This window comes from Dermochelys coriacea, chromosome 1 (assembly GCF_009764565.3).
Source record: "Dermochelys coriacea isolate rDerCor1 chromosome 1, rDerCor1.pri.v4, whole genome shotgun sequence".
In the NCBI taxonomy this organism is placed as follows: Eukaryota; Metazoa; Chordata; order Testudines; family Dermochelyidae; genus Dermochelys; species Dermochelys coriacea.
The window spans coordinates 79,397,213-79,423,097 of NC_050068.2; the positions used below are offsets into that span (position 1 = coordinate 79,397,213).

General features: G+C 39.6%; 1 protein-coding gene across 9 annotated transcripts in view; it reads right to left on the reverse strand.

Moving 5' to 3' along the window:
* The window catches only part of TBC1D4 (TBC1 domain family member 4), a 157,215-nt gene that overhangs the window by 22,250 nt on the left and 109,080 nt on the right, over positions 1-25,885 (reverse strand). For all 9 annotated transcript variants that reach the window (XM_038387806.2, XM_038387805.2, XM_038387812.2 and 6 more), the window contains exons 9-12: positions 17,031-17,105; positions 15,647-15,873; positions 1,571-1,731; positions 428-637 (exon numbers count right to left, since the gene is read on the reverse strand). In XM_038387806.2, coding sequence (XP_038243734.1) covers positions 428-637; positions 1,571-1,731; positions 15,647-15,873; positions 17,031-17,105 — 673 coding nt within the window. The remainder of the gene's footprint in view (positions 1-427; positions 638-1,570; positions 1,732-15,646; positions 15,874-17,030; positions 17,106-25,885) is intronic.

Sequence of the window (25,885 nt, forward strand, 5' to 3'; positions counted from 1 at the left end):
ACATATAAAGCATGTACTTTTATAAAGAAAGGGAACTTGATGCAGAATGTGCTGCAGTATGCTATACGTTTTCTCCACCTCATGAAAAGAGACTGTTTTAATCATGGAAGATTTTGCATCTATGCCTTTTTTGACAATTCTTGCCATGAAACGACCAGAACAGTAATTCATATGCCAGCTGGGTCATCTTTTAATATGACCCATCTTTTCAGGTATTTTAATCACTAAACCAAGGAAAAACTGCAAGTTTTGCATGGAACAGCAGTGCTTCTAAGATTGTAAACCTCAGTCTTGTGTCAATTCTATTTCTAAAACTACTGCATAACTTATAACAGCACTGGCGCCGATTTTCAGCTGAAGTAAATGGGAGCTGCTTGTGATCTGGGCCTCTGAAAACCAGGCCCAGTTGTTTCTCTGAGTGGCTAACCTTCCAGCTTCTGGTTTTCTTTTTCCATTCGAAGCAGTAGGATTTGTTGATGGATAGCTTTTCTCCACAGACCCTGCAACTCTTCCGATTTTTTCCTCCCGCCAGCCTTATCTGGGGCATCCTCATTTTGCAATATCAAAGAAAAAGGGTCCTCCTCCAAGGCTGGAGCAAGAGGGGACAGAGGCAACAATTCATTCCCCTCAAGCCCATCTGCAAAGAATCACATAACTATCACTGGAAATCCAGATTACATTGGCTATACATGCCACAATGAAGACAGTAATTTCTATTGTCACATTCAGCAACAATGCACCTGATTAGAAGCTAAAACTACACGTTTCTAACAGTGAAGGCAACATTTTAAATGAAGCATTAAAGTCAATGGCTATATTAAGCACCCTTCCACAAACTTCACTCCAAGTTACAAAGGGCAGTTTAATAGTTGACCACTACCACTGCATCCTTATTACCTCTTTTACAATTAAGCTTGTTAACTGCCATAGTTATCTATATGTTCCACCTAGCAGAGAAGCCATGTTTTTCTCTCTGCTAACACACAGTACTTGTGCAATAAATCTATCAGTTCATCTACAACTGCTGAACCTAGAGAACTTCTGTAGTAGATCCACAGCTGTGAAGAGTGATATCGGAGCCATATTAACTAGTCAGAATTTTGAATTTTTAGAAGCAATTTCATGCATTAGTGCATTTAGGAGACCAGTAGATTAACATCTAGAACTAAAAAAGAGACTAGGGAAGGGTGCTTAACATCCAGATTGTTTTCCATTTGGGACAGAACACTGCCAAAATGCTCTTTTTAAAACATAATATTCTTGTGTCTTATGTAGGCAGGATGTGGCAATATTTGCTGACAGAGATATTTTGATCACTTAAAGGCAGGTCTTGCAGTTTCTCTGCCCTTGATGACAACTATAGCAACATGCAATAAGTTTGCCTCTGCTGCTAGAAACACCAGTTCAAAACAAAGACTCAAAATCACCCCAACAAGACATTTCCCAAATCTGGTTCAGCAAGTACATTACAATGTTGCATTAAGTTGCTTTTCATTAAACATCTACTTTTCTTTCCAGGAGTAACAAGCAATAGCATATGAACAGTTTGCTTTCTTTGAAGCCCACGGACCTTGATGCTGCATTGTTGAGTGAGATTTGTTCATGGGTGAAGCAACCCGCAGGAAGATTCGCTGCCGCCAGGAGATGCGGCGGGGGGTAAGAGTGACCCCACTGGCATTTAGAGACTCGTTGCTGCAGACAGACGAGGTCCTTTTCCTTCCCTCCCCATCACTGGAGGAAAACAAGCAGAGAGCGCAACCAAAAAAAATCAGCTTGAAAACAAAAGTTGATAAAGATTCATTTAGTACACAAACACACACGCATATGCTGGGTCAGTGTTCGGTAGGCAAAGCAGATCATGATTACAGACTACAACCTGAACACAATTGCCAAATGATGCTGCGAAATTCACTCCAGAGAGCAGGTAGAGGGAGTGCTTAGCCTAGTGTTCAGAATTAAAGCTCATCTTTTTTTCAAAATTCCATTTGAAAAACTAAGAGACATTCCAGTGCAGGAAAATAAACTAATATTCAGCCTTCAAAAGGCTGCAATTTGTTTTCCTTTCAGCCTGAAGAGGATGTAATGCAACACATTGAGGAGAGGACGTCGCTTGAGCACAAAACCCAACAACTCATTTAATTGGCAGGACAGACTAAAAGTAAGCAGGCTCATGAGCCCAAAGGTGGAAGTGCTTATGGCTTCAGCAACCCCCTCATGAATCATTCCCTCTTCCCACTCTTCAGGGAGACGGCTGACAGTGACAGGGAACAAGGGGACAACTAGAGAGTGCTCCCCCTCGCTGCCTCACACTAAAGGGGGAGTCTGCATTCTGTACCAGCATTCCCAACAAAAGAAGCAGAGGCCAGGAAAGCAGGGGAGAGAGATCCTGTCGCAGTGCTCCAAAGGAGACTGATCTCACCTCCAACTGGCACGTAGAAATGGGCCACAGGAAGCTGGCTGAGCAGATAATACTGATGGAGGAAGAGGCAACAGAGAGCAAGGTGGAGCAGGAGATTAGAAGGAAACGTTCCCCTGTGAGGTACAGTGTTCCCTCTAATTTTTCCCCACCCACGTGCAGAATGAATTTTGTTATGTGTGACACATCATCTCCATATTGGTGTACATTCATGTGGCGGAGTGTGGGAGGGGACTCACAGCTAGGACAGAGGGGTGAGGTGCAGGGGGGTGAGGGCTCCAGCTGGGGGTGTGGGCTCTGGGAGTGGGGCCAGGGATGAGGGGCTTGGGTGCAGTGGGGCTCCCTGGTGCTACAGTGGGGAGAGGGGACTCCCGCCCCCCCCCCCCCCGCAGCTCTCTCCCCACAGCAGCATCTGGGCAGGGGAGGAAGCGCCTGTCCCCCAGCCACAGCAGGTCTGGGCCGGGGTGGGGCACCTGTCCCCCGGCTAGTCCAGGGCTGAGCTGGATCAGGGCTGAGACCGGGGGAGGGGCGTCGCAGCAGGTTCGGGGCTTGGTGAGAGGCACCTCTCCCTGCTGCAGCCTTGAGCGCCTGCGTGGCACTTATTAGGCAGCTGCACGGCTTAGAAGGAACTTAGATGAGGTAGTTATAATTGTCCACTATGGTGCTTAAACACCTCTCTCTAAAGCATCTGGCACTGGCCATTGCTGGAGACAAGGGGTAAAATTTTCAAAAGCACTTAAGTCAAGTAGGAACTCAAGTCCTGTTGAGTTTCATTATTTGAAAATTTTGCTCAGGACACTGAACCAAACAAACCACTGGTTGAATCCATGAGGGCAGTGACTATATCCAACTCTGTTCCTAAAAAAAAAAAAAAAAATCTTGGCTGACTCTGTTGCAACTGATCCATCCCTGCACTCCTTCCATGGATTAGCATGTGGCAGTTACACTGGCCTGCAGACACCTACAGCTTCATTTGCTGAAGGCAGATGTACAAATCAAACAAATCTTTACCAATCCTAATTATTTAGGCAGAACACTGCTTGGACAAAGCACCCAGTAGCAGCTGATGAGGACAAATAGCACCAGCCATCCCCAAATGGACCTGAGACAACCCTTAACCACAGAGATATGACTACACTCCTGGAATAGGCTGCTGGAACACATTCAGCAGAGGAAGAAGGGGTAAAATGGACCATTCATCTCAAAGAAGTGATGGGATTTCTGTACTATATGGAAGTCCTCTAAAAGGGGGATGCCAGAGATTTGCCTGTGCCTGCCAGAGGATTACCATGTACTCTAATAGAGTTAAGTTGCAGCACCTCAGATCTGTGATATATAAGAATCTGAGATATTTGTCCCTAAAGAAGGTGGGTAGCATTCACTGGAGTTTCTCAAAGAACACCTGCATAGGACTCTGGGTTATAGAAAGTCTGCAGTCCTTTTACAGTGCTTTACCCCACACTGCCGTCTGGGGAAAGAAGACAACCAAAGCCTCAATACTAAGATAAAATTAAAAGGGTATATTTTAGAGGTTTACAAAGCTAGCAGGGCAACATTACAGGTAATTATCACTCCATGCTCAACCAGTGGGATGACAATGCATCAGGAAGACAGGTTGAAAGTATCAAATGAGGAATACTGCAAGGCTGCAACTTTATCATGATGGGTTGTCAGGACACTACAGAACATTGCATCTACAGATGCAGCTTTTGGCAGGAGAGTTCTAAAAGAACCAGAACTTTTCATGCCCCCAGGACCTACAGAACTTATATAATTTTGTTAATCCTCCATGGGTATTGCTGCTACAGACTCCTGGACCTATAGAAAAGGGAGGGCTGACGGATCAAGTGATCACTATGATATTTAGGAAGCAAGTCTGTAATGGAATGTTACAACAATTTGCCAATTGTAATCAGCATCTCTGACCTCTCAACTGGTAAAAAAGAGAAAGCATGCAAGTGAGATAGACCATGTCATATTAAAAGCTACAGTTATGTTAGCTATGTTGCCCTAAGCAACATGCTGAATCAAGGTCACAAATATGTACCTTCATCAGAGCCAGTTCTGGTCTTTGGAAAACTTCAGTTTACTGAACTTTAAAAACAAAATGATTATGTGGTTTATCATCTGAACAGAAGGACCCCATTTAAGTCTGTTGAACCTGCAGTCCATAAATTGGCAGACAAAACAAAAAACAGGATAGATTGGGTACATACAGAGATTTAGCACCAGTTGGGCAACTCTCGTATTGAATATTGTAAGCTGAACAAAGATCCATTGTAAAAGCTAGGATTGGCTTTTGGATTAGCTAGTGTCACATCCTACCAAAATAATACTGAAAAAATCCCAGTTTTTATCTTTCTGTGGCCCAATAGTTGCCTTACACATTTTCTGTGGATAATAAAAGAAGGAATACCATTTCTATTATATACAACTACAGAGAATGTTATGTGAATACTAATCTAAATGAGGTGATGAAAAGAGTAGTCTGAAAATCATGACATGTAACTGCAGAAGGTACAATTCATTTTGGGCCAAAATCTGCTCACTTTATGAGAGTGTCAAAGGGACAAGTCATGCAGGTAAAGCAATAGGATTTGGGTCTATTTATTAATTTGGTATAGAGGAATTACTAAGGATGCAAACTACAACCACTATTTACATTTATTCAAATGTTTGCATCATGCATTAGAACATAAAGCTCAATCATTACAAAGCTTACAAAAATGTAACCTTGAGAACAAGAAAAGAAGCATAACCCCTCCTTTTTATAATTCTTTATACAAATGATCAAAGCAAAACCATTATTCTAGCACAAGCCCTCAGAAGGGGGATGCAGTTTGGGGACATACAATTCTGGGGCAAGTGACTGAGAAGACAAGCGAAACATCACCAGTGTTTTATTTACAGTATTTAATATGCATAGAAAAATTAGAGTTGGAGAAATAGCTACAGCACATTTTAGTCTATGGTTTAATATCGCACCTTTCTGACCTTCAGTATGTACAATGTGATGAGTTACTTGTGCTTCACTGGTTGTTTCTCTGTAGACAAACATGGCTACCATTATGCACTTCACACAATAAGTCTCACATCCTTGCACACTTAAGATAAAGTTGGTAATTTTGCATTATCTTCCAAAATTCACCTGTAATTCTGAATGACTATCTTAGTTCCTCATTTCCTTTTCCAAAAACAATTGACTATTGTAGAGATAGTTGGTGTCAGACTTATGCACACAGCTTGAAGCATACAATGGGATACAAGTGGCTATTTAAAAAAAGTGTAGGGTATTTTTTCTGTATTAATCCCTCAAATAAAATACAAACAAACAAACCATAAAATAGAGTGCCTTGGAATTTCTTAAATTCTACTTTGACAGTTTGCCTCTCTGAGCTAAGAGGACCTAAATTTAAAGTCTGATCTGAAAGGCATGTAAGGATGTATTATAGGGTAACCCACACCTCAAATAAACATTAAATGTTATTTATAAGCTCCACCACTAAGATGAGCAGATGGAACCAGAAGCTGGCCGAGCTGGTTGCAGAAATAGTCATACCAGCTCTACCATATATTCCCAAACTTTCAAGTATGTGGCGATAGATTTCTATACAACTATCTTAGGTATTGCTAAAAACATTCAATTCAGTATCTAGGCCTAGTGGGCTGGAATCTGCTCTCAGTTACACTAATGAAAATCCAGATTAGCTAATTTCAGAGGAGTTACTTCAGATGTGTACTAGCCCAAAATTTTAGTAACTAGGTTAGGCAGATGCATGCTGGAGGTCAGAGGATCAACACCACTATAGTCGCCCCACTCTGAACTCAGTGGACAGCCAAACATTAACTCCCAGCTCCCCTCAGAGGGAGAAGTTGTTCATGCATAGATATAGATGCTAATGGCTAGGGCCCTACCAAATTCACATCTGTGAAAAATGCGTCGCGGACCGCTCAGCTCTGAAGGCAGCGCTGCTGCCAGCAGCAATGCAGAAGTAAGGGTGGCAATACCTTGACCCCCCTACAATAACCTTGTAACCTCCCCAAAAACCCTCTTTTGCATCAGGACCCCCCACAATTACAACACCCTGAAATTTCAGATTTAAGCATCTGAAATCATGAAATTGTTAAAATCCTATGACCATGAAATTGACCAAAACGGACCATGAATTTGGTAGGGCCCTACTGATGGCAGTATGGCTCCAGAGACTCTGCTGCCATGGGGGCAGTAACAGGCCAGCCACGAGCATGGAGAACTGAAGTGCCAGGTCTTTGCAGCTACCAGGGTTGGGAAGCACTATCCTTACCTGTGATCCATCAAACTGAATGTCTACCTGAGGGGAAAATTCAAAGGAGTCTTCCAAGGCTTTATCACAGGAGGGTACCATTGGGCCTTACAAGGCAAACATTTCTACAGGCTGGAAAGGTTATAGAGGTTCTTGTCATATCCCTCCTCATAAAAACACTAAGGGTGATCACTGTAGTTCTAATTTCAGATTATGCTTAGTCAATAAGCATCTGTTAGGAAGAAACTTTTCATAGAACACAGGGAGGGGAAAAAAAGATTTGTTGCATTTTTCAACATGAATTGAAAACAAGTTGCTTCGAGAAGGGGTATTTTATAATTACTTCAAAAGCTATGGAATTCCTTCCCTATACTCCCTCTCCCCTGCCCCCACTCCAGTTCTTTTTGTTGTATCATAACATGTGCACTAGTAAAACTAAAACTGCAACTGTATGCTATGTAATAATAATTGCCCATCCACACGTAGGTACGCAGGGATTTGTACATGCAATTAAAATGCACTGGATTTTCCAACATAGGTAGGTAATATCTGACAGTATAAACTGTTAAACAGCCAAAAAGTAGAATTGCTAGAAAGGAAAGGGTTGAAGAATACTGCAAACAGCTGAACTAAAAACATGGATGTTGCTCTGGCATCTGAACAATTTCCTCGTTAAAAACGTTCAGCGTGCATTCTCATAGTAAAGGTTCCATAGTAAAGGTTCCATACATAAAGAGCTCAATTTGGAAGTCATGCAAATGAAAAGAGATCCCTAAAAATGTAACTGACTAATGTAAGATACAAATTTTTAAAAAATTCTGATATGTTGACTCTTTCTGCCTCCATCAAAAAAAAAAACAGTTTTGGATTTTGCTTATAATAGTCCTTTCTGTGTCTAGCAAGCACAAACAAGGCTTCTGGCAAGGTGAAGCATGTTTGTATGTGGTAGTCATTGCCTGCTAAAACATTTTCCCTATAGCATGACTTAGAGCTCTGGTTAATATACAGTACAGTATTCTACATTCTGTTTCTACTAGGCACTCTCTTCGCAGCTCAACTCTAAATAAGGAATGATCATTCTCAGTAAAGCTGCTGAACAAATACTCTTTGATCCTTAATACCGAAATCTTTTGCATATATATAACCCAAAAAATGAAATTAGAAATACCATGAAATGCCTCAGACATTTATCAGTTTGTACTTTAAAACTTTTCAACAGCCAGAACATAATGCGAAGATAGTTGCCTTGTAAAAAACAGAATGTAGAATACTGTACATTAACTAGAGCTTTAAGACATGCTTTATGGGAAAGTTTTCAAGTATCTGTCTGAAGGATCAATAACCCATTTTCTCATTTTGGCAAACTACAACTATATTATATTAAAGCACACCAGTATATCTGCTACCTCTTTGTTAGATACTACATGCTAGACAGTACATGCTATGTTGAAAACTAGATAGCTTCTTGAGACAGCTGTTATGTACGACACACTTTGTAACTTACTGCTTATTTTCATTTAACTGCATATACAAACTGTTCTTCACTTATTTAAAGCTTACTTTCAAAATACATCTTTAAAGTACACTCCCAAGATTGCTCTACCAAGACATAAGATCATGTTGAATTACAATACTTATCTGAAATTTTTTGTACTTAAATCACTTCATTACGACTGACCCAGGAGTAACTCTTTACTCTTGCTGTTCATGTCAAGATTTGCATTTTCTTCAATTTGCTTTCACTTCAACTTCTGCTTTTCTTTGATGCAACTAACTAAATAGCAGTTGGGTAAACAGAGAACCTGCTTTGCTGTTTGAAAACTAAATAGACAAACAATCCCGAATCCAGTACAAATGATCAAATGGAATTTAAATTCTTTGACTTGGGCTGGCATAAGGTTAAGAAATAAAGTATTCCTCCCTCAGTTTAAATCTTTTTGTTATATTTGCTGTCAGTTATCTTTATTCTGAAAGAGGATTTTTCTGCTGCTATTTTGTTCAGAGATTGCTCCTAAATCCTTTGCTTTTCTTAGTTGCTAGAGCACTAATAGTTTATTGTTAGCAATAAAATATTTCAAAGATTTGGAAAGCATACTAACTAAATTTAAACACTGATAACTCACTGGTAGCCAGTCAAAACACACAACAGGTAAAACAGCATGCTGCAGCTGGGACACAATTTAAACTGGTGAGCTCTAAACTGGAATTAACTTCTTTCCTTGTTGCAAAGTCCATGTAACTATTCGTGTCTTGCACAGAAAAAATAAGAATCCACGTCAATAGTCTAGCCATGAGGAGCAACCCTACAACAACCAACCAAAGATTCCTGAGATGTAGGAAACAAGATTTAAATGAAAAACTGGATTTTGCTTTCAAGCTTCAAGGGGGTTATTTTAAACAGTCAGTTAAAACACCCTCACCCCCACCCTGTTAACAACTAAAAATAGTCTTAAACAAAAAGAGCTCGGAGTACAAATTCCACCCTAAACTTGCACTTGGGCAGAAAGTAGTTTACCACTGCAAGCAAAATCTTTCCATATTGAATTCTGAGAGGTTCCGAGCTCTAGCAACATCCATTGACTAAGGCAGAGTTGAGGGTGTTCGTTATCACTCAGGAATTGTCTCAATGAAGCTACAATACCTGTTAATGGACAAACCCTGTTAACAATGGGAAAAGTCTGAAGAGCCTTACTCAGTCTTCTAATGAAACCAAGTTTGAAGTATGCCAGAATAAGATGTGGATAAGGACCAAAGGATTTGTCCTAATGATGGCATTTTAATACAGTACTTCCAATAACGTAGCACATTTTATTCTAAAAAGGGCCACATTTTTAAATGGTATTCAGGTGCCTAGTGAAATTTTCAAAAAAAGTGTTGGGATAGTGTCCGGCACCAAGCTGCTTTTGAAAATCTCACAAGGCGCTTAAATACCTTTTAAAATCTGGCCCAAAGTGCTTAACGAACACTAATGTTTTTTCGTAAAAGCCAGTAATTATCACCAAGATACTTTCACAAAGAACGCACATTGTCCAGCTAAAATGAGATAGGTTTGTTGTGGGAAACAGACATTAGGTCTCTAATACCTCAGTACATTTTTTTTTTTTTAAATTGACTATGGGTATTGCAATGAAGATGTGGAAAACAAAATACTCGGAGGATCACATTTGTGTATCTTTAAATCTCACTTTGGTACCACCTAAAATAGCTGCACAGTTTAAGCAGGGCTGCTTTTTACCTAACAGCTGTACAGTTTAACTGGTATTTATTGTATTTGAATAAACCCATCCAACTACTATAAATCAAACATAGCTGTTAAAATTAGCTCTGTGAAAAGTAAGCTGACACACACTCCTGCTGCCCATTAAGAGTTGCAGCAGAACTGCCAGTAGCACGCGTGCACACACACACATACACACACACACACACAAAAATCAAGCTACATATAATTTACATGAAACCTCAAATTGCACAAGGGGAAGACAAACAAGAATTTCCCCACCAACATCTACATTAACCACTAGGTGTTGTGAACAAGCCTTCAAAGGTTCCAAAATCTGTATCAGAGCATACTGCATCTTAATATGGAAAAAAAGATATACATGAAAAACTCCTATTGATCTCTGCAAGGATCTCTCTTACTAAAACAGCCAGGTTTGTGAAAAGATACAAGTGTTTTGAAGTTAAAATTAAGGGCCTTAGAAGTTAAAACAAAATCTACAGCTTTTTGCCTTTCAAAGAACTGTTGTATTACACAACCTGGTGGTTTTTTTTTTTTTTTTTTTTGTTTTTTTTTTAAATATGAAGTTTCCAGACATCCCAGGAAAGAAAGAAAAAAAAAAAAAAAAAAAAAGCAGACGACTTGCTACGTGAACCTGTCAAGACAGAAAGTTGTCAGCAAAAAAAAAAAAAAAAAAAAAAAAAAAAAAATTATATCTATATCTATATCTATCAATCAAACCACAAGAAAGATGTGAACTTCCTCTTTCATGCCTCAATCTGATGGCATGTTATGGTAGTTTCACAGTAATGTGAATCAGAGAAAATTTAATGTAGAAAGAGAACACCATTTGGATGATGCACTTAATTCTCTTTAAACCAAGCCAAATTATATGGATTTGAATGTTTGGGTGACTGCTGATTATTATATAGCTACTTTATCATCACTCAATTTTAACTGCCTAAACACTGAGATATCTCATCTTCACAAACATACGCTCTAGATCAAAAAAAAAAAAAAAAAAGAGGAATAGAAAGAACAGGATTACTTTTTGCAGAGCTCAAAGTAATGCAGATGAAACACCATCAGTACAGAATTTTCTAATAAAACCTCTGCATTTTTCTCCACTGTCTGTTTATAGTGACAGACAGACAGACAAACGAGATAAAACCTGTTGCTAGGATTAACCACTAATTTTCATTTAAAAAACTCCACACTACAGTGCACAAGATCCTTATCTAATGTATTATTCAAAAAGTGGTGTTTTACAAAAACAGATTTTGAGACAGAGGGCCACATTCTGATCTATTACACTAGTGTAAATTTGAAACAACTTCATTGACCTCAATGGAGATTTTTTTTACACTAAAAGAAAAGGAGTACTTGTGGTACCTTAGAGACTAACAAATTTATTAGAGCATAAGCTTTCGTGAGCTACAGCTCACTTCATCGGATGCATCCAATGAAGTGAGCTGTAGCTCACAAAAGCTTATGCTCTAATAAATTTGTTAGTCTCTAAGGTGCCACAAGTACTCCTTTTCTTTTTGCGAATACAGACTAACACGGCTGCTACTCTGAAACCTTTTTTTACACTGGCATTATTGAGATTAGATTCTGGCCCACAACATAACAGAAAAATAAAAACTGACTTTTGGCAATGACCGTATCTCACTCTGTGTGGAATTAACATTCACCCTTCCCCAACTGCCAGAACCACACGTGTTTATCCTTAGTAAGTCTGGGGCAGGCCTGCATTATGTTTATAGACAGAAAGGCAGGACCCTGTAAATATAAAGTGATAAACAAATACTTCCACTTTGTGGTAGAATTGTGGGATTTATGGAGACTCCTCAGCATTAACCAAATGTAGATGACTGTTGACACCTATTGTCTAACAAAGTTATAACTCCCAAATCAATCTACTGCAGTGAAATAGAAGTAGGATTCTGAGTCTTATGAGAAGAAGGCACTTCCTTCACTTTTAATTAACCCGACCAATATATTATTGGAAAAAAACTCTATGCTAGAATAAATGAAGGTAAAATGATGGCATTGTAGTCGGTATTGTGAAGCTTCACTCAGGATCAGGGCCTCTCTATGTCGGAACTGGATAGATATGCAACTGGATAGCGTCCCTGCCCCCCACAGTTTATAACCTAATTTAAATGAGTGATTGCAAGTTCATTAGAAAGCAAGTGGGAATATTATTTCCTTTAGACACCCCAAAAAAACTTTAAAAGCAACTTCCCCTTATGTATCACATGACTGGACATTTATGCATAAACATTCTGTCTGCAGACTGACAAATTTCAGATCGGGATTTGACAAACCATCTAAGACAACAACTGATAGACATTGGTGCATGTGCAGCGGAGGAAGGTGGGGGATGGACAGTCAAGATAGCCCCTGTCATGGCCCCAACAGGAGAATGGTTTCTTCCCCATATCAAGGGGAATCAGCAGTTATTGCAACAGACTGCAGGGTGACAGAAGAAAAGCCAATAAGTAGTGGAGTGCACTAAAGGCTGATTGGAAGAGGGACTGGGAGAAGAAAGGGAGTCTGTTTTTAAAAAGCAGCTGCAAAAATCATGGAATCAGAGTGCGAGACCAATATCTCAATCACTACAGCTCTGATTCAGGAAAACACTGAAGAATTTGCTTAAATGCTCTCCTGAATCAGGCTCTATGTTTGCAAGCTTAAGGTTTTGTTTGTTTGGTCTATCTAGGTACTTATGTGGCCTTCCCACAGCATCCTCTTTTTGCCTCTTTTAGACTGTAAACCCTTCAGGGCCATGATATGTTTGTGAAGCATCTAGCAGAGAGGGATTTGATTAATTACTGAATGAAACACTGTAAACAACAAGGTACCCCCTTTTCTACCACACATATCAAGGCTGCATGTTAGCAAAGGACTAGCATATTATGTATGTTCCATGGTTCTCTCCCTTCATTTTAAAGCTTTACAGAATGATTCATGCTGGTGGTTAGCCAACCAATGACACTTTCCATGCTGTCCCACAAAACACAGAAAGGAGAAATTAAATTGGTAAAATGCTCACAGAAAGCCTCATGTACTGGTATTACAAATCAACGCAGTAGTTTTGCAGCACTACGACAACTGTAACTATGTGTGGTTACCCCCTGGAATCGGATGTGCCTTGTTACTTTTAATGAGCATTTCTACAGTCAGTTCATCAATTCAGATCAACTATTGAGAAAATCTGTTAGAAAAATGTTAGCACAAGAAGTGACATGTTTCAAAACACCAAAATGCCATTTAATTGACAACTCCATGTCATAAGCCAGCTGCACTGAAGAACACGCTGCACTGCAGGCATAAGACAGTCCTCTCACCTCTTGGAAAGGTCATTTTCAGACTGCTGGAGCAGCCTCCCTGAGCTCTGGTAAAAGCTTTTCAGGAAAGAGGGGGCAGAGAAGGAAGAGGGAAGTCCACTCTCACTACGATATCGTCGTCGAGCTACAGGCACAGGACTGAGTGCACGCAATAAGACAAAATGTAGCAAATGTATCTAAGTGTGCAGGTTACACAATTAAAATAGCTACAACTGATATAAATATTGCGCCAGCTGCGGCCTTGACTTACACTGACTGTGTCCCCAACGAAGTCAATAGAATTGTACAGGATATAAATTGGGGGAAAAAATGGTCTAATAAATTAATCAAATTATTGCATTATGATGAAATTAGAGACACCAAAATGAAACTAAAGAATAGGCAGCCAAGAAAATCTCTTATTTCTTTAGTTTTAGTTAATTTCAACAAGATAGAGAAATACCCAGTGTTTGTAATGTACTTCAGTGGTTCCACATTTATAGCAAAACTTGCTTTGATAAATAAAAAATACCAAAAAAGATTAGAGTGGGAACGAACTAGGAAAGTGAACACATTATAGAGAAGTTTCAGAAGAATATTTTCTCAGTACATTTAAAGGTGAAAACTTTTTCAGAAAATTCAAAGTGCAAGATTATTGTAGAAATTACTACTTAATTACTCAACACCAATTTCAAAAATTTTGGAAAATTCAAATCCTAAATATATGTTACAAAGAAGACAATCGCATAACATTTCAATAATTAAGGAAAAAATAAAAACCTATTTGAAGACATATTAGAATCATTTCAGTTGCTTTGATATAAATATTTCTCGTTGATACTCATTCTGTGACAGAAAGGAAGAACAACCTAAGATCAAGTTGTTGTGAAGCTGTTGTTTTGACTGGAAGCTTGCTGATCATGCAACTTAAATCAGTGACTTCTTGAAGACTATTGCAAAGCAGTGAAGTCAACAAGTCTTTAAATACTAATTGCTAAGGTTTCCTGTCTGCACACACCATCTTGGTCAGTGAAAAAAAATACTAAACTTATCTGCCAAACACAGGGATAACAACATTCTGATGAACTCATTTCAAAGCTTCTTTTTCTTGTCCTCCCCCGCACCTCTATATGAAACAGAATCAACTCCATAAGTAAGAGAGTCACTTGTGGTATTAACCTCGTCATTTTAATAAGCATATTGAATAGAAAAAAATTGCTACCATTTCACCCAACATGATTTTTAAAAATATATTTCTAAAAATGTAAACACGTGTAAAATGAAGAGGCCACCTCAGTAGTTTGGGAAAAGAATGCTACCAGGTAAGAGGAATCAGAGTCTAGGACAGTGGTGGGCAACATGTGGCCCATCAGGGTAATCCGCTGGCGGGCCACCAGACAGTTTGTTTACATTTGCACGGCTGCCAGCAACTCCCGTGGCCGCAGTTCACCATTCCCCACAGCTCCCATTGGCCGGAAGTGGCGCGGGCTACAGGGACATGCTGGCTGCCATTTCCCACAGCTCCCATTAGCCAGGAATGGTGAACCACAGGCACTGGGAGCTGTGGGAAAATGTAAACAAATTGTCTGGTGGCCCTCCAATGGATTACCCTGATGGGCTGCATGTGGCCCGCGGGCCGCAGGTTGCCCACCACTGGTCTAGGGCCTAAGCAAGCAAAGAAAGACTAAGTGATGTTGCGCTTGTATGCTCACTACTGGACATGGGGAGAGTAAAGGAGTATTCAAGAAGAACTGGAAAAGAATTGTGGTAGCTCCTTCTGACCAAAATGAAGGAGCCATGATTGTCTCCTATGGGAGCAACCTCCCAAGGTCTTCAGAGTAAAAGGAAAAAAAAGAGTTTAAAAGGGAGATGTTTGGGAAAGGGCACTATGGAACCTATACATGTTATTCCCTCAAAAAAGTTAAATATAGCTGAGGAGTCTCACAATGTGGTGGTAGTACTGAATTCCTACAACCCTTTCCTCAGGAGGTTTAACTGACCTGGTGGGAGACAATGGAAGGCACTAGAGCCTTGCCTACATTAGAGCTCCTGCTGTGTGGCCACCTGTGAAGCTGAACTGACGGGAATTTCCCACTCCCTAAAATTCTCTAAAGCAGACAGCCAAAAAGGTTAACTGGTTTGCCCAAGGCCACAGAGCTGAGATGAGAACTGGCTCTTTGGTCAATTAATTATTGTCTGTGTATTGACTGGGGTACAGCAACAAGTACTTTAGCTGTGGAGAAATTTTCTGAATATAATTATTTAGAAAAATCTAAAAACACTTGCACAAGCAGACTATGTGAACATTAACAACTGTGGCTTAAATGCATGGATAGGCCTTATTTATATTATTCATTTCATTCCATTTTTCCCCATCAGAAGAGTTCTGAAAACTCACCTGCTCTGCTCTATAGAATTCTGTCTCAGAAGTGGAGACTTAACACTCTGGGACCTCCCGTCCTGGAAAGTAATCCTCTTCTTGGCACTGGACGTTGGATGGCTGAAAGTATGTGCACGCCTTCTAAACTGAGGAGAATCAGAGTCCTCTTCGGGAAATGGCTGCCAGACCGAGGACACGGGGGAAGCTGGAGGAGTGGCCGGAGGAGAATCCCCGGGTGAACAGTCCTGAAAGGAAATCAGATAGGAGTGACACTTTCTCCCCTGCACTGTACAACTGGTAACATAACTGAACAAATCCTACAGCTCATCAAGGGTCTGGAAGGACTAAAGCCTCTCCCTTTCTTGGTCACGGCCTATTGTATGCTAATTATCAGCTGTGCAACCAACACCAGACATCCTTTGATAATTAGCTCTGAAATAGCAATGTCCTTTTTAAAGCAACAAAGAGAGTGTACACAAAGTATTCATAATAGACCAGAAGCTCCTCTCTTGAACACCCTTTGGCTACTAACAATTGCAACTGCTAGACTTCTAGCTCTTTCATGAAAAAGAAAGTATCACAGCTGAAGCTGGTTTATACTAGCTTCCTCGACATAACATGAACATATTTCCTGTACTGTCAAAGCAATATCCTGGAAAAAAGATTATTACTACACAGCCAGATTCCAAGTAACAGCAGCAGGAAAATCAAATAATAAAAGCTGTTATGGATCCTCCCTCTCCTGGGAAAAACTATCATTCATTCAAATGTTGTGTGAGGTAAAAGGAAAAAGACATTAAAAACAGGAAATAAAATTAAAGTGAACAAAACTGGCATTACACATGGGGTTTTTAACTACTTAAAAAAAGATTCAAGCCTCTTTTATTCAGTAAAAAATGATTTGTGTTTCAACATCTTTATGTACATTTTTTTTTAACAATGGCGACTGTTAGCTAGTTTTGCATTCACCATTTTAACGTGGTAAAAGCACCTTTTTTTACTTGAAAAAAAGTAATAGTTTTTTTTAATTGTGTTTTCTTTTTAGTTTAAACATCCCTCTGAAAATTTATGAAGCAGAAACAGACTATAAATTCCTTGATTTAGTTTGATCACAAAAGCAAGTTACATGAAGTTTAAAAAATAAACAGCCAGCATAAATGAAAAACAGCAAGATATTCTTTAAGTTTGAGTTTAACAATAATGTGGTTTAGAAAACTGAAATAATATACATACAATGGACAGGGAGGATTATCCTCCACTGTAGATGTATCTTACTTGAACTTTGCAAAATACATACGTTCTTTATGTGGCCACCTTGAAATCAAAGAAGGAGAGTTGCTGTGTTACTATGCTTCAGCATTAATCACAGCACATTCCAGTTTTACTTAATTTTGTTACATACCTTGTCAGAAGTAAGGCTGCTGCACCGTTCAAAGCTGTCCATGCTGCCCAGACGTCCTCGCATTCTGCTAGCTCCCTGCAGGAATGAGAGTGTTCCATTTTATCCCAAGTTTTGTTCTTCATAGTAAGATTAAATAAATTGTTTAAGAGAAGACTGGAAAAAATAGCCGTGATCCTGCAGGTGAACAGTGAGGTGCTATAAAGTGCTACATAAAAAAGTCCACATAATAACTATGTACTATGTATCTTTTTCTAATTCAATCTATCCTTTGATTTCAGAGCATTAAATTCACTCACTGATTTTTTTAATTAGCATGCTATGCAATGGGTTCAAATATTAAATAAAAGTTATCTGCAAGGAAAAAACATATGAAATTTTATCTTAAATTTTGATGGCATTCATGGATTATAAAATAGAAGCTATAAATGTTTGGGATTTTTATACACGTGCATTACATGCATTTTTTTACATTCCAATCCAGCATGGTTGCAACCAGAGTATGCCTCAAATGTACAGTCTATCGTATGTTTACATCTGTGTAATACAGTTCCATCATCTCAGGAGTTATACAGTGAGATTTACAGTCCATTAAGCCCTCGCTCCATTATGGAAAGTCATCACTGGTCTCTTTTTCTGCAGTGAAGAATGGAAAGATTTTGAAGCGTAAAAATCTGTTGCAAGTAAAAAGAATTGCCTGCTTCCACGTCAATGTTTTTGACAAGAAAAAATAAGCTACCTCTTGGCAGAGGCAAGAAAGAATTTCTGCATTAAAAATGCCATCCCCTGAAGGGAAAAATACAACGAACTCTAGGAAAAGGCCCTGATCACTATAAGGACCAAAAAGGGATATGCTCTAAATAGGGACATACCTATGCCTCATCTTCCTGAAGGCAGTATGTGCAGTGATCAGCAACTTAGTTTAAAAAGAGTTTTTTTGAAATCTAAATACATGACCTACTGCAATCAAAACAAGAATGACCAGAAGTGAGATACAATTTTTTTTAATTGGATTCCTGTCCATTCAAACCCACAGAATCTCTCTCAATCATTAAGACATTTCTAGGACCCGTCTCCTGCCCTCATGTCTTTCCGAAAGAATCTTTTCCTATTTCACAAAACATTCTATATATTCCTCAAAATTTATCAGACTTAATTTGTTCCCCATCTGTTCAGAACCTTTAACAGAGATAGATTCTTCTCTTACAGGGCTTTCTCTCCCATTCCCAGTCCAACAACCCTCTGGAACAAACAGACTGCACCGAATTCCCTGACTCTTCAAATCCTGTTTTGAGAATGATAGATTTATTAAAGTGGATTTGGAGTCACAAACCTACAAATTCTACTGTGGGTCTCCCACTTTTCCCTGGGGGGTAAGGGATTCCATCCTACACTTGTGTAAGGTACCTTTCTTTTCTTCTACATGCCATTTAGAGTTGGTGTTAGCATGATATATTGGAGATTCATAGAACTCCAGGGGTTATGTAGTCCATCTCCCCACTACAGGAAGACCAAACATATCTAGATCATCCCTGGCAGGTGTTTATCTAATCTGTTCTTAAAAACTACTAGTGATGTGAATTTCACAATCTCTTTAGATAATCTGTTCCAGCGCTTATTACATAGGTTAGAAGTTTTTCTTAATATCTAACCTAAATCTCCCTTGCTGCAAACTACATCTACTACTTTTTGTCCCACCTTCAGTGAACATGGGAGAACAATTGATCACTGTCCTCTTTATAACTTCACCTTCTACTTCTTTGAAAACTTTGGTCCCACCTCAGCCTTCTCATCTCTAGGCTAAACATGCCCAAGTATTCCAGACTTTCCCCTAAAACAAAAGGAGTACCTGTGGCACCTTAGAGACTAACAAATTTATTTGAGCATAAGCTTTCGGGAGCTACAGCTCACTTCATCGGATGCATTTGGTGGAAAATACAGTGGGGAGATTTACACACACACACACACACACACACACACACACACACACACACACACCATGAAACAATGGATTTTATCATACACACTGTAAGGAGAGAGTGATCACTTAAGATGAGCCAATCACCAGCAGCTGGGGGTGGGGGGGGCAGGGGGGAAGGAGGAAAACCTTTCACGGTGACAAGCAAGGTAGGCCATTTCCAGCAGTTAACAAGAACATCTGAGGAACAGTGGGGGGTGGAATAACATGGGGAAATAGTTTTAACTTTGTGTAATGACTCATCCATTCTCAGTCTCTATTCAAGCTTAAGTCAATTGTATCCAGTCTGCAAATTAATTCCAATTCAGCAGTCTCTCCTTGGAGTCTGTTTTTGAAGCTTTTTTGTTGAAGGATAGCCACCCTCAGGTCTGTAATCAAGTGACCGGAGAGACTGAAGTGTTCTCCGACTGGTTTTTGAATGTTATAATTCTTGACGTCTGATTTGTGTCCATTTATTCTTTTACGTAGAGACTGTCCAGTTTGACCAATGTACATGGCAGAGGGGCATTTCTGGCACATGATGGCATACATTCTAAACCTCTTATTTTTGTTTCTCTCCTCCGCAGTCTCTCCAATTTGTCCACATCTTTCTTAGAGTGCCATGCCCAACACCGGACTCAGTCCTCCAAATGAGGCCTCACTGGTTCCAAGTAGAGCAAAACAATTACCTACTATGTCTTACATGACACTCCTGTTAATAGAACCAGAATGACATTGGCATTTTTTGCAACAGTGTCACACTACTGATGATCCTCTATGACCCTCACATTCTTTTCCACAATTCTGCTATCTATCCAGTTATAACATGACAATATTTACTGAGAATAGTCAGTGAACACTGCAAGCCTTTGGGTGGAACATGCTATCAGAGTACATTATGTTACATTGTTTTATTATCTGACAGGAATGGATATCCCCCCAGCTCCTGAAGCAAGCTACTTCGATACTTAATCAGACATGCAACAGCAGACCCATTTGCTTTCTCCCAGGCTACTTTTCACACCTGGGAGAAGCACCTCAAACATCCACAAAACTAACTCACTATCCTTCTTCAAAACATTCCTTTTTCTGTGATGGCTACAAAATTGTAAGAGTGATTAGGCATTTTTCTGGGATACACAGCTATGAAGCCACAGCTTGTTTTCAGTGCAGCCCTGGCAAATTTCAGAACATTTCAGCAAACTAAGCAAATGAGAAAGAATCATACTTTTGAGGTTTTTATTTTTAATAAAACAAATAGGCTTCTCATTTAGGGTTGCTGAGACCACAGCCTATCATGCTGACCAATGTTGTCTCATTGGGCTTTTTTTGTACTGCCCCATCTGATCTGACTATATTGGTCTATTATCTCATCTTATACCGAGATTGTAAGATCTTTGGGACTGTCTTTTTGTTCTGACTGTATAGAACCTAGAACAATGGGTCCTGGTCATTGACAGGGCCCACAGGTGCTACAGTAATACAATTATAAATAAATATTTTATAGAAATTGTTGATAGACTTAAGGCACAGTAGCTCCTCTTGCTGTACTCACAGCCATAGGTAACGTTTTATAATGTCAACAATGTTAAGAATTGCTTCAGGTTACTTTTTCCTGTCAGAGCTTTAGTCCTGAAAACCACTAACGGTGCCATGGAAATGCACACTACCTCCTAAAGCCTGTTACCAACAGAAAGGAATGCTAGCCCTGAAGCATCTCTTCAGTGGCATATCACGTAACAGAGATATGAATGATTACAGTGAATTAAACACATTATTTTAGTTTAAGGAAGGGTCATGTTATGCTTTGACATTCAAAAAAAATATGGCTACTATAAATATTACATTTTTGAGCTAGAAAAAAACCTTTGTTTTCTTAGTCTGGTATATGCACTAGGAACAAAATTCACAAACTGTACTTATGAGGTTTGAGGTCAAGCACACGTTATATTTATTTTTCTGGGGTACACAGCTATGAAGCCACAGCTTATTTTCAGTGCAGCCCTTGCAAATTTCAGAACATTTCAGCAAACTAAGCAAATGAGAAAAAGTCATACTTTTGAGGTTTTTATTTTTAATAAAACAAATAGGCTTCTCATTTAGGGTTAGACTGTAAACCCTTTACTGACATTAATGAGCACTTACTCAAGTAATGACAGGTTTCAGAGTAGCAACCGTGTTAGTCTGTATCCACAAAAAGAAAAGGAGTACTTGTGGCACCTGAGAGACTAACAAATTTATTAGAGCATAAGCTTTCATGAGCTACAGCTCACTTCATCGGATGCATCTGATGAAGTGAGCTGTAGCTCACGAAAGCTTATGTTCTAATTAATTTGTTAGTCTCTCAGGTGCCACAAGTACTCCTTTTCTTCTTACTCAAGTAGTGCCATTGATGTCAATGGGACTATCTAGGCAATTAGCTGTTCACAATCCTGTCCTTACTATGTTGCTTGAGTGTTTTATAAGTATGTATTTCTTAATCCATTATGACGGAGGCTTTATAAATACATCTTTAATTTTTTTTTAAAAATGGACAAACATGGAAACTTTGCATGTACAATCAGAGGACAAAGAAGGATTTTACATTCCATGGATTTCTTGGTCTTTCTTCTTTCATGATCTACTAATCAAATATGTGAACGGATTTTCTCAGACTACGAACATAGCAACCTTCTGAATAGAAACTTTAAAATTTGTTTTTGTGACAATTTAGGCAATTATCCTGTATTATCCTAGACAAACCTTACCGAATTAGGTTTAATATTTTTGGAGTTCATTGCATTAAAAATGAAAATGTTTGTGTACTGCTGTGGGATTGTATGGAACTTCTTTAGCAAGAAGACAGGATTAATGTAATCTGTGGGAGACATGAGGAACTTCAAAGGATTTTTGGTGACAACCTGTGTAAAGTGGATTTCCTAGGAAATAGCTGGGGGCGAGGGGGTGAATCCATCCTTCTGAAGGTATGCCCTGGGGAGAGAACTCAATTCTTTGCTAATTACCTTCTCCTGGAAACTCCAGATCAAAGACCCCTGAACTGTATGAAAGGTAGACTAAACATGTCAGGAAGCTGCTTGTTCTGTGCTGAAGCTATGATGAATGTGAAACCACATGGCAAGTCCTTGTGTGGGGTTTTGAAGGATTGCACTTGCCAGAGCCCATATTAGGGTTGTGTTGTTCTCATGCAAGCTTATTAGCATGCATGTAGGTTCTTTTATTGCTTTTAATGTGTTTTCTCTGTATCGCTTTTACCTTAAAGAATAAAATAGGCTTGCATAGGAAATGCTGTGTGGTAACTTAAGTGTTGGTAATCATTCTGTTATTAGTGAACAGAAGGCAAGAGAAGCTTGCTTAAGGCAGCCTGTCTTTTACTGAGAATGACACAGTGGAGGCAGGAAACTGTTCAGCCTGGAGATTCTCTCTCTCTCTCTCCTTCTCCCTTCTGACTGGAGTGAGAGAGACATCTGCACCCAAGAGAGCTGACAGCTTGGGGGCCGGAAGCCTGTGAGCAGGTGTTCTTGCTGTACCATAGAGGGGGGAAAAAAAACAGGTGCAGTTGATCTGAACTACAACAAAAACAATGAGGAGACTAACACTAATACAGACTAACATGGCTACCTCTCTGATACTTAAACTATGACTGTTTTCTTTCCTGGTTATAAAACTATATACAATCTTTTGATTACTAAAACTTTAAAATAAAGAGAACAAGTGATGTCATCAGTATTTACATCATGGTACGGTTAAATGACTTGGACCATTATTAGGGCCACATTGTGCAAGACACTGTAGAAAAACCACAGAGATACATTTCCTGTCCCAGGGAGCTTACAATCCAACATGAAACGAGCAGCAGCCTTTTAAAAGGTAGATAGCAAAAAAGAGAAAGATAGTTATAATGTATTATTTTTTATAATTTGTATTACAGTAGTGCTTAAAGGCCCAGTCCTGGATCAGGCCCCTGTTGTGCCAGGCACTGTACATACACAACAACAAGACCCTGTCCCAAATCTAATTAGATGAAATGGCCATGTCAATCTTGTAAGATACTACTTTTCCAATTCTTGCATTAATGAAGCCATTACTGGAAGTGCAAGGCCCTGTTGGCCAATTTCTAGTTTTTTTGCAAGATGCTCTGTGACATACTGATCGTTTTTAATCTATTGTAGTTACATACATGATACATTTATGGCACCTAAAATTAGCAGTTTTATTTGGTCATGTAATATACTCCATGTCAGAGGATAAATGGACAAGACTGTGTATTTTATATACATATACATACACATATATATACACACACACACAGACGCACACTGCAAGGCACGGCCTTATGTCACAATGATCCTGATCAGAAGAGAGATGTACCATATTCTAAACGGTGAAATAAGCCATCATGGAGAAAAATGATCTTACTTACAGAGCAATTCTTAAGAGTGGTTTCTGCATCTTTAGTAGACCAATTAGAAAACAGCCTACCTCACCTGTAGTACCAGTTTAGTGGAAACAATTTCTAATATTGTGAGCTACAAAATGTTAATGTGCCTACATACCTGACTGAGTTATGCAGTAAAGACCATGTTTCATAATATTTATTGGGTCATTCCTAGATTCACATTCCATCTCCAGGACATGTCTGTTCAATAGCATCATCCCCAGTGAAGCACTGAATTATCAGAGCCCAGAATATTCCCTTTCCCGAGTCATATGCTCTATGGGCATTAAACAAAAATAAAAGATTCAAAGCACCAGGCATTGTTGTCGCTGTAACTATCTGATGATATTTCTAACTGCTGAAATTACCCAGATCTTCCAAGGGTCATTCCCCCATACTTGGCTTCTAGGGTGTTACAGTTGCTACTTAACTTTCCAAATGTCATCAGATTAATCTGATCCAAGAATTAATGATAGGTGTGGCCCTAATTCAGCAAGGTTCTTAACCCCAGGCCTAACTTTAAGCACAAGGACTACAATGGGATGACTCGTATGCTTGAAGTTAAGGGCTGAAGTACCTTGCCGAACTGATACCCAAGTTTCTCCCATTTGTAGTCCTACAACTTCTGATGGCCCAGGCAACACATTTAGGCATATCATCATCAGAACAACAGTTACACCTCACTATCACAGACCATCAGGTTTTACAGCTCTCAGTCCAATAACTCATAGACCTTCCTCCCTTGTTCCTCTTTACACCTCTTCTCTCTGCTCCTAGCCTGCCTGCCATCATTCAGTTACAAAACTTTTAGCAGTCTGAGCTTAAATAGGATTTTAGAATACCACACTGTGGGGGAAAAGGGAGCTGAGGGGAGAGGAGAGAAAATACTACCATGCTATACCTTTTAGAATTATTCAACTTTTCCAATTGTTACTTTGTTTTAATTACAAATTGCACCTTGGCTAACATTAATGATGAAATGAGATGCCATTCATCATTATCTGGGTACCTCTTATTGTACATAATATAGCCATAACCTTAATATTTCACAATTTTTGCTTCTGGTCGCTTAGGTAATTGTGTAACAGGGAAGATTACAGGCTTAATGGAGGCAATTAACCTGTGATGGTGAGATTGCTGACATATGGGGGCAATGGTTGGGCTAATGAGGTAATTAGCTCAATAAGGGATGATATATATTTGGCAGGAATAGGAAGTTATGGGTGGCTAAGAGAGTGAGCTGTGTGCACTAGAGATACCTGGGTAGAAGGCTCCTCCTAATACCTGCCTGCACTATGCTCTGTGAAGTTGGGAATCTAAAGATTAAAGCTATACATGGGGAAAAGAAATGGCCTGTGTGCATTTTGTGAGTAAGAGACAACCCAAATGGGCCAGGCAGTGCGGCACACCAGCTAGCTGAGGGAGCGCCCTCAGACACAGGCTTTATGGAGCTAGAAGCTATACTGTTTAAGTATTTATTTCACGAGGGAGAAGAGTTACAACAGACTACACGTGATGCTGTTTTTTCACTGCTCTTTCAGAAGGGACTGACCATGTTTACTTAATGAATGTTGTCATAGTTCAGGACAACTGCACCTGTATTTCCCTTCAATGATCCAGCAAGGGCAACCACTCCCAGGCTTCCTGCTCCCCAGCTATTGCCTTTCTTGGGTAGAGATCTGCATCTCACTCCTTTCTGACTGGAGTGTTTCCAAGCTGTACAGTTCCTTGCCTTCATGGTGTTATTCCCAGCACAGTTGCTTGCTTTCTCTTTAGCAGTGTGACCGCCCACCGTTGTAAGTTACAATGCCGTTCTTTCTAAACAAGCCTATTTTATTCTTAAGGTAAAAAGTACTACCACAGAAAATATTTAAAAAACAGTAAAAGAACCTGCAATAATAAGAGCATCCCAATCTATCCTGGGGTCTGGCAGGAACAGTCCTTCCAGATCCCATCCAAGGAATTTCCTTGTAGCTTCCAATCCATCACAGTTTCAACTCAGAACAAGCCCCCAGCTCATGGCATCTCAGCAAGCCCAGACCTTCCAACCCTTCTTTAAGGACTGAGGCCCTCAGTGGACTAGGGATCCTGTCCATCTGCTGGATCACAAGACAACACCGAGCCTGTTTAAAACCAGGCTATTTATCCAAAAATCCTTTCTGTGTCAGCTGGTCCTTGGAGAATCCAGTTTGATCACATATATGCCAACCTCTTCAGCAGATGGCGTCAAAGGGCCGATAACCGGAAGAACTTTATTAGCACCCACCCCCCCCCGAGGAGTTGCATACAATTCCACAACAACCCATACCCAATGGCGTTTTGAACATAATAGACACCAAAAGGTATTAACCCTAAGTCACTAAGTTTTAACTTAATTTAGTAAAGTTTATTCCATAAGGTTTGCCCAGGATATGCCCGGATATTGGTCAGTCTGTCACAAATGTAATGCAAAAATTACGATTAACC